The sequence below is a fragment of the Protopterus annectens genome, chromosome 4.part0 (assembly GCF_019279795.1).
Source record: "Protopterus annectens isolate FY-2018-M chromosome 4.part0, PAN1.0, whole genome shotgun sequence".
NCBI lineage: Eukaryota > Metazoa > Chordata > Ceratodontiformes > Protopteridae > Protopterus > Protopterus annectens.
Window position 1 is genome coordinate 9,380,526 of NC_056733.1, and position 17,445 is coordinate 9,397,970.

Sequence of the window (17,445 nt, forward strand, 5' to 3'; positions counted from 1 at the left end):
ACACACACACACACACACACACAGATAAATACTACACTGCTTTCTTAATCCAGTCACACAAATTCCTTCCCATTGCACTTTTTTTCTGTATATAATACTGGCCATGTGAAGCATATTCAGCACTGCCTTCAGGAATTGCAAAGCCACTGTTTCTGCATCTCTCTTTGTACTTAGTGCAGTAGTTGTTATAACCTTTGGAGTGCACTTAAGGGACCCTTCCTGAAATGTCAGTTATTATAATCCCAGCTCTTAGGCAGTACAGTGATTATGTGCTAGGTTAGCACAAGATGTAATACATTTATGGATCTTAGCTATTGCCTTTTAATAGTAGCCCTAAGAAATGCCAGTGACTAAATGTTGTACTTTACTCCATAATGCAATAAGAAGTGTTATGTAAATGAAAAGTGACATGAAGCTCTTAAAGCAGTAACTTAGCTATATCACTACAGCCATTTAGTAACTTATCATTTTAATGCCTTTCTTAGCTTCAGTTATTTTACAATCTTTCAGCTAACATTCATTGCATTTCAAGTATAGGTTTTCTTTTTAATATTCTCTTGACCCATATGCAGGCATGTGTGTTGCATGCACACACATACACACGCACACACATACATACATATGCACACACTTACTCATACAAAAAAGTGCTGCATAAACATGAACTGCATTGTGACATTTTGCATTTTTATTTATCTGGTTAAGTTATGCCATTATTCTTAGGAAAGGTCACAGTTCACCAATCTGATGATAAAAATGTATTCTGTTAAACTCAGCAGTCAAACAGAAAGGAAACAAAAAGAATGAGTTGTAAATTTGTATGTCGTTAGCACTAGGTATGGTTATTTAACAAAATAAAAGCAAAACACCAACTGTGGAAATGTTTCACTGCTATAGTATGACTTCAAATGAAATAGCCAAACAAAAGGAATACAAATGAATGTCATGCAGAGGCATTTGAATACTAGAATGCTGATGTTTTATCCTAGCAATATGGCTTTAAAATTCTATTAATGTGGTTTAATTGATATGGATTTTTTTATTGGTTGGTTGTGTCACGTGTTTTTAGAAAGATGCCTACTTATACTGTGTACAAGATGCTTAACTCATACTGATGAAGGGTGTCACCCAAAAACTTTATTCTGTTATTTTTGAATAAAAGGGAGTGCTGCTTTACTGTTATTTAAAAAAAAGTCAGTACCATGCTGATAATTCTCTGACTGCCTGCTTATCCAGTTCAGTGCCATGTAGAAGCCAGAGGCATACCTCTCAACTGCTTCTGGAAGTAACTGTCAAGAGGTGTATCTGTTAGAACCATAAGAGTTGCAGTTTTTATAGGTCATGCTCAGTATTAAAGATATGATCTGTTAATAAGCTGCATCCTGTGGTACAAGGTTCAATTCCCTCAGCCTTCTTTTCCCAGCTGTATGACCTTGAGCAAGCCATTTAACCAGACAGTGCTTTGGAGCAATTGGGAGGGAAATTGGTCTAGGCTCTTCTTAAGTCTTCTGGACCACAGGCCTAGAACCTATATACAATTAACTATAGGAGGTAGGGTAGATCTATAGGTATGGACCTCAACAAGATGTGCAGGAGAGCTTGTCATAACATTCTGTATGTATGCATGTATGTTTTTATTTATTAATATTTTCTTATTGTTTTGGGGTTTTGCTGTGGGTTTTATGGCTAGTTAATTAAGCTGAGACAGATCTCAGTCAGTAGTTCATCTAAGAAGGATATTATATTGGTGACTAGTTCTCCCAGCAGATGATAAGTAGCATAAACCTATTGGGTGAATGCTTAATGAACCTTTATGCTCAGCTGCAAAGGAAAATTGTCTAATTGCCAAACTAAGTACAATTGCACATGCACTGCCACAAGGGAACTTGAGGGAAATCTTAATGTCCTAAAAATTTAGAACAATTTTGGAACAGTGTCTTAGTATCTCATAAAACTGTGGAACTTAGTTCATGTATATTTAAGAGATTTCAAGGGGAAGTTACATTTTTTAAAGCTCTGTAGTGAAATAACTGTCTAAAACACAATGTAGTGAACCACTGATGGAACTATCTATACTAAAACAAACATTGTGAAACCAAGAAGAGAGCAGGCATACTTTGCCCTTACATGTGCTGTTTTTCTCTTTTATTCAGTTATGTACTGACGTGAGTTTTGAACTGCTTCACATATTTCACTTCTTTCCCTTACTCAACAGGCAGTTGGTTGCTCGATTCCACTGCATTTCCTGTTCCAGACCAGTTGACATGCTGGTACCTGGTCCGTAAGTAGTGCTGTACATTTTCATTTGACTTGTAAACCTTACTTTACATGTGTTTCTGTTTATATATATATATATATATATATATATATATATATATATATATATATATATATAAATGCTGCATGCACTATGATTTTCCAAGTCTATTAGTGTTTACATGGGGTTGAGCCATGCTATCAGTTCACTGGTACATGGTCTGTAAGTACTATATATTTTCTATATAAACCTCAAATCTCATGTGCTTCTGTTTGGTTTCATGTAATGTTAAATGCATTGAGGTTTGCTGATTTATGGGAGCTAGACTTGTGCTGTCAGTGCAAAGAGTTTGTTTACATCATTAGATGATACATCTGCTTAACACATAACACAGTTCCAAATAGCACATACTACTTTTCAAAGAATGCAAATCAAAACAGTGTGAGAGCTGTCAGTGCAGTATGCTTACACTCCCTGACTGGTGCAAATCACATCAGATAGTCTTCGTAGGATGCCTGCTACAGTAATCCTTACAGATGGGATATATTCTGCCAAGGACACCATATGTCTGGCCAGTCTACAAAGCTTCAGGCACATTTCTTTATACACTGTACTTCTGCCTTTAGCACAAGCAGATGTACAAGTAGAAGAGAGACATGCAGGCATGCTAAACCTATGACTTTCTTTGCACTAGTCTGCATATGCATTAATACTGCATCTGGGTACCCTTACAGTCAGCGTCAGTGCACAGTTTGGGGTTAATATTGCATCTAGGTATCCTTGCAGTCAGCGTCAGTGCACAGTTTGGGATTAATATTGCATCTGGGTATCCTTGCAGTCAGCGTCAGTGCACAGTTTGGGGTTAATATTGCATCTGGGTATCCTTACAGTCAGCGTCAGTGCACAGTTTGGGGTTAATATTGCATCTGGGTACCCTTACAGTCAGCGTCAGTGCACAGTTCGGGGACTCTTTCTTTTTCTTTTTGACTTTTTAAGAGAATGATTTTTATGTCTGTCAGAAAAGTGTCACCACAAATACCATACAATTAGTCTTGCTTGAGTTGTTTGTTTTGCGTAAGGGCTAAACACAATGTTAAAATATGTAGTATTTGTCAGCCATTTGTCACGGAGAGTGTTAGAAGTAATTCCCTTCACACGTATGTAGAAAACAAATGCATTCAGGACTTGACACATGTGGCTTTGGTGCTGTCCTCTTTTTCAGCAGACCTCTCCCTCAGGTAAAAATGAAGACAAAATCTTTGAGAGTTGATTAACATTAACCAGATGTCATCCTTTCTCTTCCAGTCTGAGACTGATGATACCATTGAGTTGCATTCTCAGCCTCTAGACCATCCCCGTTTCTCCTGGGCCCACTACAGCATCACTTTTGGAGGTGGCTGGGGCTCAGGATACTCACTCATCAGATCACTAATAATAACACATCATTTTTCTGCCTATGAAGGGAGAAGCAAGAATTGTACTATCTAAGAGTGAAAGAGGAATTCACCACTTTTTATTCAGAGAGGACATCCATGGCTTGCTAATGGAGATCAGGCCAATGGTTTTCATACCACTGACCATAAGTCTACGCATTCCTAGGAAATATACTCAGAAAATGAAACACAGCTCTCTACCCCCTACACGTTTCAGTCAGAATGGCGATAAAGAAGACTGGTTCAATTTTACATATGGTCTATCTAAAGCTATTACGTCATTTCAGTCTTCAATGTCTTTATCCCCCTTCCTCTATTTAAAAGGAAAATAGTTCCCTCTTCTTCAAAAGATGAAGAATTTTTTTTTAGATTCTTATCATAAACAGTATAGCTGTCAAAGTCCCTCTCCAACTAGATTTGACCCTGAAGCAGGGAACACATTATCCTCTGATTACCCTAATGAGGACATTTCCTTTGGTGACACTATTGTTGGAATGAAAGATTTCTTCAAGTCAGTGGGTAAAGAAGTTCCTGACTCCTCGAAAAGGTACTCTGAGCTACGGAATATGGATACCCATTAGCCTGTTGTTCTACCTCCAGTTCTAGGAGCTGTAGAAGATGCCTTCTGCTGCTTCATTGTCGCAAGACTCTCAGCCCCTGACCCATAAGAAGCCAGAGAGGTTTTATAGGTTCATAGACTGATACTAGGCTATTGGCCTGGAGGCACTTATAAGCCTATTCAATACTTTTGCCCATGTTCCCACAAAGTCAGCACCCATTTCCCCTGTCCATCAGGGACACAGGTGGAATCCCAGGGGTGTATTTTCTGTTCCCCATCCAGTCGTCCAGATTCCTCTTAAAGAGGGCTAGAGAGGTACTCAGCCTAACATGGAGGGAGTCTTTTCCACAGATAGGGGAGTCTCTGGGACACAAATCTATCCCACCAACAAGTTCTATTAATGTCACAGACCAGGTTTAGGCCTTGCATGTGGGTTGCCCGAGTGGATTTTGGCTTATGGATATGCAGCAACCCCATCAAGGCTGGGTCTGAGACGGCCTTTTATGCCAGACACAGGTCACCTCTGAGCAGTCTGCTCAAGACTGAGTAGAGGGACAGGGCTTTTAGCCTATCTGTATAGGACAGGTGTTTGAGATCCTGGATTTTCCTGGTCAGGAACCTCCATGGTCTCTCCAGCTGCTGCATATTCTTGGCAAGGTACATGCCAAAGGGGGCATTGTACTCAATAGTAGGTCTGATAAGGGAGGAGTACAGGGATGTTATGACCTCCTTGTTCCTGGATGAAATACCCTTACTTATGAGGTGGGCCATGTAGAAAGCCTTCTGTACAACAGAGGCGACGTGGTGGTCAAAAGTCAGGTTGCTATCAACCTGGGTGCCCAAGTCCCTCACGACTGCTTGCGGGCTTAGTACATTCTTATTAATGTGATAATTAGTGGAGATACCATTTTCCCCAAAGTGGAGAATGATGCATTTTTTGGCATTTAGTTTAAGGTCATGCTCCTGGCACTAATTATTAGTTTTGGTAAGGCCCTCTTGGAGGATATTCACATCACTAGGGAAATATAAGACAGCTCCCAGCTTGCAGTCATCTGCAAACCTGATCAGCCATAGACCACTGGTTTTGGCTTGCACCTCAGAAAAGTATATCCCAAACAGTAGAGGCCCCAAGACTGATGCTTGGGGTTCACCGCTCATTACGGGTCTACTACTAGAGGTGGCTTCCCCTATTTTAACTGAGTGGGTTCTATCAGTGAGCCAGTTAGCTACCCATCTGGTAACATATGGGTTGATGCCTAGCTGGGAGAGTATGCCTGAGTGGAGAATAGTATTGAAGGCTTTGGCTAGATCAAGGTAGGCGGTGTGCACCGTCTTCCCCTCGTCCATGGCTTTGGTGACTGTTTAGAAGAACTTGACCAAGTTTAATAGACATGATCTCCCTCTGACAAAACCAAACTGTGTGGGATAAAGCATTTGGAGGTTGCCAATGCTCTTGTTTATAAGGTGCATGATAATGCATTCCATGGCCTTGCAGATCAGGCTAGTTAGGCTGATGGAGCTATAATTGCCTGGGTCAGTGGACGCTCTACCATGTGTAGAGGGATGGGAGTGGCTGTCCTCCATTTGGCTGGGATGAAGCCAGTACTCAGGCTCAGGGTTGTTGATATGTAGAAGTACCTTTATAAAATCACTCTATTTACCCTGCAATCATTTCTTTGGATGCTGACAAAGATACTAGAACCTTTTCCTTTTTCTAATCCAATCCCCAGTGATAAGGACAATACAGCTCTTGAAAGATTTGGCAAAAAGGTCTGTACCTTGCCCAGCATAGCTTTTAGAGCTATTAATTGCCAAACCCACATGACTAAGATCCATTTTAAGTAACATGGGACAGGCATTGGCTAATCTCCCTAATTCTAACTGGAAATCTAGTGTTATGGACATGTTTAACTCTGCCTCTCAGGTAGCTACACACAGAAATGTGGTCATGATGATGTGGATTCCTTCTGTAGAGCAGATGTAATGGGTACTGTTATGAGAAGACATGCTTGGATAAGATTACAGCCTTTCACTGGGGATATTAAAGCTCAATTGTTAAATGCCCCCTTGAAAAAGACCAACTATTTGATAACTCTTCTGCTGAAATTTTCAAAATTATGCAAGGAGTTGATCAGCTTTTCTTACACCACTTTCTGTATTCCATAGGAGCTGCCCCTCCAGTCCAGATCCACTTTTTCGTAAATCTTTCAAATCTGGTCAGCAGAAGTCCAGGAAAGAACAGTTGAAAAGAAAGTGGCAAACAGAATCCAAAACTATATCTAATGGGTCACATTGACCTTTCTCCAAAAGAAAACAACTTCTGAATTCCTCCCTTCGTTCCCCAACCTGACTCCGAAAATTGCGGGGAATCTTTCTCTTTGCCCTTCTGAATTACAGTCAATAATCATAGACTCTTGTCTTCTACATATCATAGAATAGGGCTACAAGCTTCGATGGGCACCCCTTCCCATCCCTTCAGGTATTCATCTGCTTCCCCCCCAAAAAAACTTCATTTTATGACCTCAATCATTTCAAACTTACTGCTTCAAGGGATCTCATAGCCAGTGCACTTAGGTCAGTGGGGACAAGGATTTTACACAAGACTCTTCCTGGTTCCCAGGAGAGAGGGAGCTGGTAGGCTCATTGTAGACCTATCCAATCTAAACATTCTCTCACACATTCCAAAATTTGAAATGTTAACAGTTCAAACTCCCTTCTTCTTTCTCTGTCAAGTCTTTCTGGTCACTTTAGATCATAAAGATGTTTGCTAATGTATTCCCATTTACAAAAAATACAGATCATCTTTAAGATTCTTTATCTTGGGATTGCACTATCAATTTACGTATTTGACCTTTGGACTTTGTACCACTCCAAATTTTTATCAAATATCTTGCTCCAGTGACAGAATATTGTAGGCTTCAAGGCACACACATCTTATCTTATCTGGATGATTGCCTCACATCAGCCTCAACAAGTCACATGATTCTGATAGCTTTACAGTTCACAATTAATCTTTTGTTTGCAGCCTTCCCTATCAACCTAAATAAGTCACCGCTCATTCCATCTGATAGACCGTTTTATTCTGCAATGTCTTTTAAACACTTCTCTGATAACTTGTTTCTTTCCCAGAAAAGGAGCCATCTTATCATCAGATTATTTAATGATCACAACACCATTTCTGCTTATGTCAGAAGTATGTGATTTTACTAGCTACAGGCTAAACAAATCAGCAGTTATATCTGAGGTTACTCCTTTGTGTGAGGGAATACGTCGGTCCAAACCTCACACTTGCAGAACTGAGCAGATATTTAAACTCTTGCACTTCTTATATGATAAACTCAATATATGCAGAGTACAGCAAGTAGAAGAATGCAGAGTCTTCCCATACAGCAGATATTGGATTGTGAAATCCAAATTTTCTGCCTCTTGGTCTCATGGTTTAATTTAGGAGTGCACATTTCTGACTTATTTCTACAGGTGTTGGCCATTCTGAGGTAGTTGTGCTCCAAATTAGGCAGAATTCAATGAACAGTTGTAATCCAGCTGAAACTTTGTAAATATTCACTGGCTACAAGTAAAACCTGGCACATATGAAATTTTTAAAAGTGCAGCACAGTTTTAAGAAATGACTCCCTCCCTTTTGCACGTCTTTACCTAGCTATTCAGCATGTCTGATTTTTCGAACATTGGTAAAATGTATATTCAGTTGTATAGTTCTTCATCGCTGATATATAGTTCTGAATTCCTAAATGCAGAGAATATAAACATTTCACAAGAATGTGCAATGTCAAAGTGTACCACGTTTCACAGCTGTGCTTTCAAAATCCTTTCTACAAATGCAGAAGGTACTGCTGCTTCTGTTTTAATTCACCTTCACACTGAACTTTAAAGATGTAGTTATCATTTCTTCATCAATTACAGTTTTTGCTCTAGACATTCAACAAGAACATCATATTATGAACTGTGTCACTAATATTCTGCAATTAAGTCTGAAATGATCATTCCTGCAACAACTACAAACACAGCTTTTGGGACAGAATTATAGGATGACAGCTATAACACCACTGCACAGTGACGGATGCATTATTCATAATGCCGGGTAGCATAAATGGTAAGACATAAAGGAATGGTCAAACTAAGGCCATTTTCAAAACATCCAGACAATTAAATGCTTCTTTATATTGTTTCTAATGAACTTTCAACAATCTAGCATAAGCTGGCCAGTTCTAGCTGTATTCTCAACATTCAGTCAGTGGAATTCACACTCTAGGACAAGATTGTCAAAGAATGTTGGGCTGTGATAAAAATACAAAGGGTTTGGGCTAAATGTGCCCCATTAAGATGAAGAAGATTCCTATAGAACACAATTAAAATGGATGGATGGGCAAATAGTTTGGGGACTATAGGGCAATATGAGGAATAGTAGTGCTCCCCAGTCTGGTGTTCCTCAAAAGAAAAAAAAAGGCATAAATGTTCTGCTTTACAAACTTGAAGAACCAAAAAAAAACACACACACACACACACACACACACACATATATATATATATATATATATATATATATGTATGTATGTGTGGGGGGGGGTCACACACATACCTCTACAGCACTCAGCTTTGACCGTATTTGCAATACTGGCATTTATTTAGATCCAAGTATGTGCTGAAGAACAATTGGGATCAGCCAATCATGCCCCCTATCAATCTGTGCCCAGCACAGCTATCCACTTCTCCCCACCGTAGCTACGCTAACGAGAAACATGGGCAATCTGGCATATAACTCACTCATTAGGTAACTGAAGGGCAAATTGAAAACGTAATACAAAAATAAGAATAAACTGGATCTAACTGTAAAGGATAAGAATAAAACAGATCTCCAGGGGCAAAACATGGACTTTCTGACAAAGCAAGCGAGTCAATAATATAGATGAAATAACAAAAGCACTCACAACACCCTAGGTATCTGAACCATGAAATGTGGTTGCAAAGTAGCAAAGAAGGCTAAATCATGTGAAGAGTAAGCAAATCAAAACCAGGGAAAGTTATAGAAATCTGAGAAGACTGAAAACTGTTATAATATAACATGCAGTTGTAATAACCAATATAATACTAACGTGTACTGGAATCTGTTACCAAGTTACCAGTCCAAAGTTTATTAACCAGTAAATGAGGAACATATCTAATAATAAATACAAATGAAAGCAAATCACAAACATAGAAAGTTTGAAATGGACATATTAATGAAAAATGCAACTATATAAACAATTTCACATGACAAGATGAAGCTCACATTATATTTTAAACTGTAGATAGAAATATAACAGAGAAATGGAAAAAGGGAAAGAAGAAACAAAAAAGTAAAAAGAACTTTCCTTGAAGAAAATGATAAAAGAAAGCAAAAGATGTAACATAAAAATAGTTAGATCTTGTGTTGCTAAGCAAACTTCTGAATATTCTAAAGTCAGCTCTGGAATTGCTGTTAAGATGGGATAACAGTAAATCAGTATACATACTTTACTATATAATGGTTTCTATTCAATAAAAGACAGAATATTCAAAAATTAGCCAGTGAACTTATGTACAACTAAAAGGAGTGAGCTCAAAAATAATTCCAATATTTATTTTCCTTGGACCATACCTCATTATTAGGAAAGGAACCAGAACAGAAGGTGTAATGCTGATGAGACAAACAAAGGAACGAAATTCATATAAATTATCACTTCAGAGATTTTACTTTCCTATTATTCCAAAAGATATAAACTAACGTATTTGCTGAATCTCCCCACCTTACATAATTTGAATTATTCCTCAGACTGTTATTTTATCTACTAATAATTGGGCTGCTGTAGGTTTGGCTGGTCTAGAGGTGACTGAGTCACTAAAACAATGGTCATTTCTTGGGGATGAGGAGATGTGGGTTTTTGCCAGAGCCAGGTACTCTTTGGTGGAAATTCAACAGTGATTCTACAGCTGTGTATACACTGTCAAGTTGTAGCTGTGGGGAGAATAGTGAGACCAGATGCTTTACACTCACACCCATGAGACATCATTAGGGATAGTGCATTCCGCCTCTAAGTAACAGTCCCCTTGAATAATAAGAAGTCCTGCGCCCAGTTATTATAATGGTGTTCCATTCCCTGACCATGGAAGACTCAATTGTGAGGAGCTAAAAGGTCAGCAATGGAGACAAGAGTAAAATAAATGAATGAATACATACAATGGAAAGTAAAAATAAAAAAAAAAATGATGATGACATATAAATATTGTTAAAAATAAACAAACCTTACACTGCTAGTCTGGAGCATCTCTTATCATTCACAAAGCTGATAATTATTAAGCTAAAGACTAAAAAACAAAAAAGAAGAAAAAAGAAAATATAGCGATGGAACCATGTTTACTATACTGGCAATCCTGCCTGCATCACCTCATGTGGTGATGGCAACCCCCTTCAACACAGAACTCTTTAATTCTTCTAACTCCAAATTCATAATCCTTCTAGGAAAAGGTCAAGTGCTTTTGTCCATGTTGTAGATCCCCTAAGTTAGAAACATTGGTCAAATATTTTTTTAGCATTTTTAGGATTCCATTAGTCAACTTAATCATTGTTGAGGTTATGAATAGAGCCTACGGATTTCAGAATATTATTTATATCATGTTGTAATAGTTAAATTGAATAACTGCTTCCATGAACTAATACATTTGTTGACAACAAGAAAGTTTCATTAAGTTTCTTAAGTTCATTTTACAGTGTTACAACCCAAAGGCCTTTGAGGAACACAGACTCCTTAAAGTTAAGATTGAATACTTGTCTACCTAACCAGTTATCCAGATTCATTTTAAAAATATCTAAACTGTTAGAATTTCACACTGGGAGAGGGACATGATTCCAAATTATTGAAATATGGTCAGTGATTTAGAAACTTCTTATCCTGATCCTGATATGATTAATAGAGAAGCTTAGGTTATATATCAATATTTAATTACAGCTGGAAATTTTTAAATTCAGCAACAGTTTAAGTTCCTCATTTTATGGCCCTAAATGCGAAGATCAGTCTTGCCTCTGTAATGTCTATAGTATAATGAATAAAGATTTGCTTTTCGGCATCTCTCTTCATAATCTAAATTAGACACAGATTTAATCTCCTTTGTGAACTTTTTTTAACTGAATCCAGTCTTTTTTAGTTATCCAGATGTATGCATGCAAAATGAACTATTATACTCTAAAATGGGGCTAATAAAAGTGCTGTACAGATTAATCAATGTATAAACAACTCATGGCACCTATCAAAAAGAGTGAAAGAAGTTCACTGAAGTGCTAGCCAAATTTCCCCCAGTAGCATAAATAAATTCATGGGTCTTAGCTGAAAATTGGCCAGTAGCCTAGTGAGACTAACCTGGTTATGTATATGAGCCTTAACTGTGTAGCTCTAAAATATCCCTTCAAATCAGGTAATCCAGAGACATTCTTAAGCATGAGTCCTATTTGTCAGAGGACCTTATTAATTAAATCAGAATGTTTTGAAAATGGTGAATTATTAGTAATTGTGATGACTTGCCCTCTGAGACCTTGTCTAATTGGGAATTTTCTAGGTAAATATTTTCCCAGGGTGACATCTTTCCAAAGTCCATGATTTTACATTTATTATGCTGAAAGAAATATTAATATCTGATGCATGTCTAGTGACTTAATTCAGATAATGGTTAATGTCTTAACAATCCTTGCCACTAACTATAATAAAGCCAATCTTGCAATCATCTCTATTGTTGTTCAACTAAATTGAATTCTATCTTAGAACAGAAGTCAAACATCAGTAATTACTCCAGGGCTGAGCTCTGTGATGCCCCTATACTTTTGTGGAATTTGATAAACAAACCAGTTCATTATCCACCAAACAGTACAAATATGATATCCTGTCTCATTCAATACTTTGTAAATAGAATCATTTGCTAGTGAATCAAATACTTTAGCTAGATCATAGAAAATGGAACCACAAAATAAACCTAATACTGTGGCGAAAGTGACCTGATCATAACATTCTACTTGATTAATTTTAGGCAGATCTAACTCTTATGTATCTGTGGTATTGTAAATCAATAATTCCTATATTTTATCAAGTCAGTTTTGCATCTCTCACATAATTTACATATTATAGAGGTCAAACTCACTAGTCCATAGTTTGATATATCAGTTGTTTTCTTTTTTTCTTTTTTAGTTTTAGGGTCATTTTAATGTTCTCTGCGTCTATGGCACTGTCACAGTCCTAAGCAAACTGTTAAAGATAGTATGCAAGATTGGAAGTCAGATATAAGTGGGATTTTTGACAATAGTTGCATTCATTTAATTCTAGATCTTAAATTAGATTTTATCAGCCACAATAAACAACAGAAAATAATATTTTTTGTAATGTTGTATTAAACAGCCTGCATATCTCAGTAACCATTCAAGCAACATACATACTGTCAGCAGTGCTTTCTTTATACAACTGTGAAATCGCATATGAGGCTTAGCAGTTGTGTCTGGGTCACTTATTCGGTGAGATATTTAGAAAAATATTAAAATGATAACACAAATAAATAGTTTACAAATAATATTCAATGACTCTAGATGCACTAAACAAAGGTCAAACGTCAGCACAGTTGTATTTGCGATCGTGTAAGCTTTAAGATATAATATTCTAATACTTTGCATGCATGCAGCATAGTTTTAGAATTATCAATGCAAATATGAATAAGAAATATTTGACACATAGTAGCACAGGGAAGATGTAACTATGGAAACACATGGAGGCATTGCTAGGCTGTAATAAGTTTAATGGTATAAGCTGATGTTCCCCATAGAACAAGGCAATTTAGGATTACCTGATTTAAAGGGATATTTTAGAGCTACATAGTTAAGGCTCATATACGTAACCAGGTTAGTCCCACTAGGCTATCGGCCTCTTATCAGGTAAGACCCATGAAGTTATTTATGCTACTTGGGGGCAATTTGACTAGCACATCAGTGAACTTCTCTTACTCTTTTTGATAGGTGCCATGAGATCTCTTACATCCATCTGAACTACCAAAAACGCAGTCTAATAGGACTTGAGATTAACACTTCATCTGAAGGATGTATGCACTCAGGAGTGCAACACCCCCCCCCCTGTGCTGCACTGCAGTGTCAGCAGTTCACCTACCTCATTTGAGAATAGAACCCTACAGCCTTCTGCACCAAAGGTGAGTATAATAGCTGTTGTGCAACTGACACTGCTTTACAGCAATGTACATTTTTCTCCCCTTAACATTGCCTAAGATTTGCAATATAAGAAGTCTACAAAGTACTTCCCTGGGTAAAGACAGTGGTTTACTGAGACTACGTGGATTGGGTTGGGAACAATACACTACAACAAAGAGCAGGTTATAGCTGCCTTTACAAGGAAGCATAGCAAAGTTACACTCAAATTTGGTAATGACTCACACAATTACAGGTTAGACGCAGGGGACGAGTTCCTTACTTTTTTCCTGCCAGAGTGAGAAAGAGAGTTTTTCCTTTTAAATCACATGGCTTCTGAGTGCCAGCAGTTGATTCATTTAGGTAGGGCTACATGGTGTGGTCCATTTAATTGGAAATTAACCCTGTGAAACCAGAGGTAATGCCAAGCTGAAAAGAAGAGCAATTGTTATAAAGACAGGCTAACTGGCACAAATTGTAATTTTCTCCTCCTCTCATGTTATCTGCAGTGTTTGTTTCCATAGTAGGACTACAGTACTATGTCTTTCTGAATGTCAAAGGACGGGGGAGGACTGTGAAATTTGTTCCAGAAGAGCTGGCCCTTCTTGTTAATGTAACAAACAAGGATAAAAGATCAGTAGAATGTAATAGCTATAAAGACTAATCTTTAAAACATATATGGGATACTCAGGATTCAAGGAAAGAATATACTGATCTATTTTCACAACCCTTGGTGGGTGCCAGAATGAGTAAAAGAACTTCTTCTTCCAGCAAAAGGATGATTATGTCATGGACACTGGGGCTTTGAATAAAATATATTATATAACTGTGTATACTGAAAAAGAAAAACAAATAATGTTGATGCTGTCTTGTTTGAGTGGAAATATCTGAGTACTACCTATTCACTTAGGAATAGCAGTTCTGCAATAAGCTACACAGAGAACTTAAATATCTGGATTCTGTTTTTTTTTCTGTGTACAGCCTATCTTTGTTTTTTAACTTTTTTAATGCTCCTTGTATGTGCATGTATTTTCTTTAGTAAGTAAAGTTCATTTATTTACCCTTAAACTGTTATAACTGATATTTATTTATTTCTAAGAATATTTAGGCACTGTTATTTATCTGAGATGAGGATGATCATTTTTACACTGTTGGTTAACCAGCTGTATGGCATACATTTTTTATGAAAAGTCTTAGACCTACTACCAGATATTAAATGGTGTATTTCATATTCTAAAAGTGAAGAAAGAAAGCCAGCACTCAACTCCTGGAATCAGGCAATCTTATTTAATGTCCAACTCAAGACAGCAAAATAACATAACCGTACACCAACATGGTTGTACCGGTTTCGGTAAATCCTTCATCAGCAACCAAACATGATGTACAAAATGAAGACAAAACCTAACTTGCTGTCTTCCAACGTATACAAATTTCATATAGAAAGCATGAAGCACCCTCTAGTGCATCAATAAAATAGTGCCTGATTTCAAAGCAACTGGTAACTGGAAGTCTCTGGCTTCTTCCAGCATCATGGCAGCAGTACTGGGCCAGAGAGAAGTCTGTGGGGACTTGGAGAATTCTGCCAGCCTTCCCTGCGAATTGTGTGTGTGTGTGTGTGTGTGTGTGTGTGTGTGTGTGTGTGTGTGTGTGTGTGTGTGTGTGTGTGTGTGTGTGTAAGTGTGAAAATAATTCAAATACTGTATGTTAAAGGCAGTTACTGTGAATAAATTGACAATGAAAGATGGGAAGACGTTTGTTCACAGAGGGAGTAGTGAGAAAAGGGCCTGAGAATGCTAGTCTAAAGATTCAGTTCTGTACAACACCTGTGTACAGTCCAAACTGGCTGGTAAGTTTGAAAGCACTTAACCAGGACATTAGTGCATATTTCCTTTATGCTGTGAGAGCCAGGTTATACTTTGTAAACTAATTATTGAAATTTTGGAGATAGTGGTGCCAGGTTACATATCTCGTCTTTACATCTGGTAGCAATGGTACCACTCATCCTCCACAAACTCATCAAAGTCCATTTATTCAACCCTGATAGATCAAACAGTTTTCTAACAAAAATGTATTACATCTGAAGTAAATCATTCTACACAACCATATTGGGGGATAACGCCCCTGCACTCCCCTAACTACCTCCAAGGTCAGCACACCTTGGGAGTACATTAGAAGTGTTCCATCAGAAGCATATACAGTATCGCTGTTTAGAAACAGACTTTGATGAATTAATCTGCAATCAAAGACTAGGACTTTACAAGCACAAGAATTAAACCACATCATACACAGTATTAATGAAAAAACAAGTTATTACTAAATTGAAGTGCAGATTCACAGTATTCTGTTAGTTTGTGATTACAGACTGTCTAATAACTAGTTTGGTGCTAGAGCTGTGACTAGGAAGTTAGTAAACTGAAGGCTAATTTTGTTTCTTTCCTTCCTTTTTTCCTTATTCCTCTATGTGTGTTTTTCCACAGGCACATTGTAACAGTCCCAAATGTTTCAGGATTCAACTCACAGAAGTCCATGCGCCCTTACATTGTGTACGATCTTGAGCAGGTCAGGCAGCACACAAGGAGGTAAGACAAGAGTAATGACTGGATAAAGAAAGGCATTTGAGTCTGTTTTAATGCAAATGCTACTTCTACAGAATGATTTGAGTTCTAAATAGAGTAGAAGAAAATGTTGCACAGCAAAGGGTTTAATCATGCATGTGGACCACGTTTGGCTTTCTTCAAAGAGAAAAGCTTGACATCACAATAATTTGCATCTTATTTGGTTACTCATAGTACCTCTGTTAAACAGTAAGACACATGACACTTGGTGGTCTAAAACACACGGCTGCTGCCCAATATTACCTATTACCATCACCTTGATGCCATGACACAAAACTGACACAAAAGAAAAAAATGTAGTTGCTTAAGTAAAACTGGTTACTGAGCTTTGAAACTAGTGTTCAGGCAAAATAGATATATTGTTTTCAAAAATCCAGCTAACAGCCTCCTGCTTTCCATGATCACATGTTTTCCCTAATTTATGGCCTCCAGCATTCCATGCTTACATATTTTCCACTCAGTCATGGCCTCTATTTATTTATTATTGGCATTTGATTACCTGGAAAATCCAATTGGGTATGAGCCCATTTTCAGGGAGGTCCTGGGGAGAAAAGCTCCAAAGTATTACAAAACATTTTAAGAGTAATAATTGCCTTTAAAAATAATACAAAAATAACTACAGTTTAAATAATTTCATCAAATTAGACACAATATGAAAACATTGGTTAAGAATAGATACAGGTTATATGACATGATTTAATAGAGACATTTTATCCAGTTTATGGAGAAATTAAAGGTAAGGTAGTATAATACAAACAGAAAGTGCAGAATGAAGTGAGAGAAAAGCAGGTTTAATAGTATATTTAGAAAGAAACTCAGGGAAAAGAAATTGATAGATATAAGGAAGCGACTGAACAAGGGAGAATAAGGAGATGTAAGATAAGACTTATCTGTCCACATTTAGGGATATAGTTTATCCTGTTGCTGAGCAAGAACAGAGCCAGCTTTTGGCTACAAAGTCGTTTAGAATGGTTTTGAAGGATAGGAAGGAGGATATTGACCTGATGGATAAAAGTAAGGAGTTCCAGGCCTTAGCAACACAGTATGAGTACAGACAATGCCCAGTAGATTTGATAGGTTTGTGGACAGACAGGAGTTTTCCATGCATTCCATGCGCATATGCTTTTCCTAAGTGAAGGTTTCCAGCATTCCTTAATGCTGTTTTTATAAGTTGTGGCCTCCACCATTCCATGCTCTCGTGTTTTCTGTAATTCATGGCCTCTAGTATTCCATGCTCACATTTTCCATAAATTATGGCCTCCAACATCTCATTCTCACATGTTTTCTGTAATTCATTGCCTACAGCAGTCCATGCTAACATTTCCCTAAGTTATGGCATCCTGCTTTCTATGCTCAAATGTTTTCCCTAATTT

At 37.6% G+C, this 17,445-nt stretch overlaps 1 protein-coding gene across 1 annotated transcript in view; it reads left to right on the forward strand.

The window, feature by feature from the left end:
* LOC122799160 (uncharacterized protein C16orf96 homolog) overlaps positions 1-17,445 on the forward strand; it is a 791,156-nt gene that overhangs the window by 532,079 nt on the left and 241,632 nt on the right. Inside the window, exons 11-12 of the mRNA XM_044068046.1 lie at positions 2,216-2,281; positions 15,935-16,036. Coding sequence (XP_043923981.1) covers positions 2,216-2,281; positions 15,935-16,036 — 168 coding nt within the window. The remainder of the gene's footprint in view (positions 1-2,215; positions 2,282-15,934; positions 16,037-17,445) is intronic.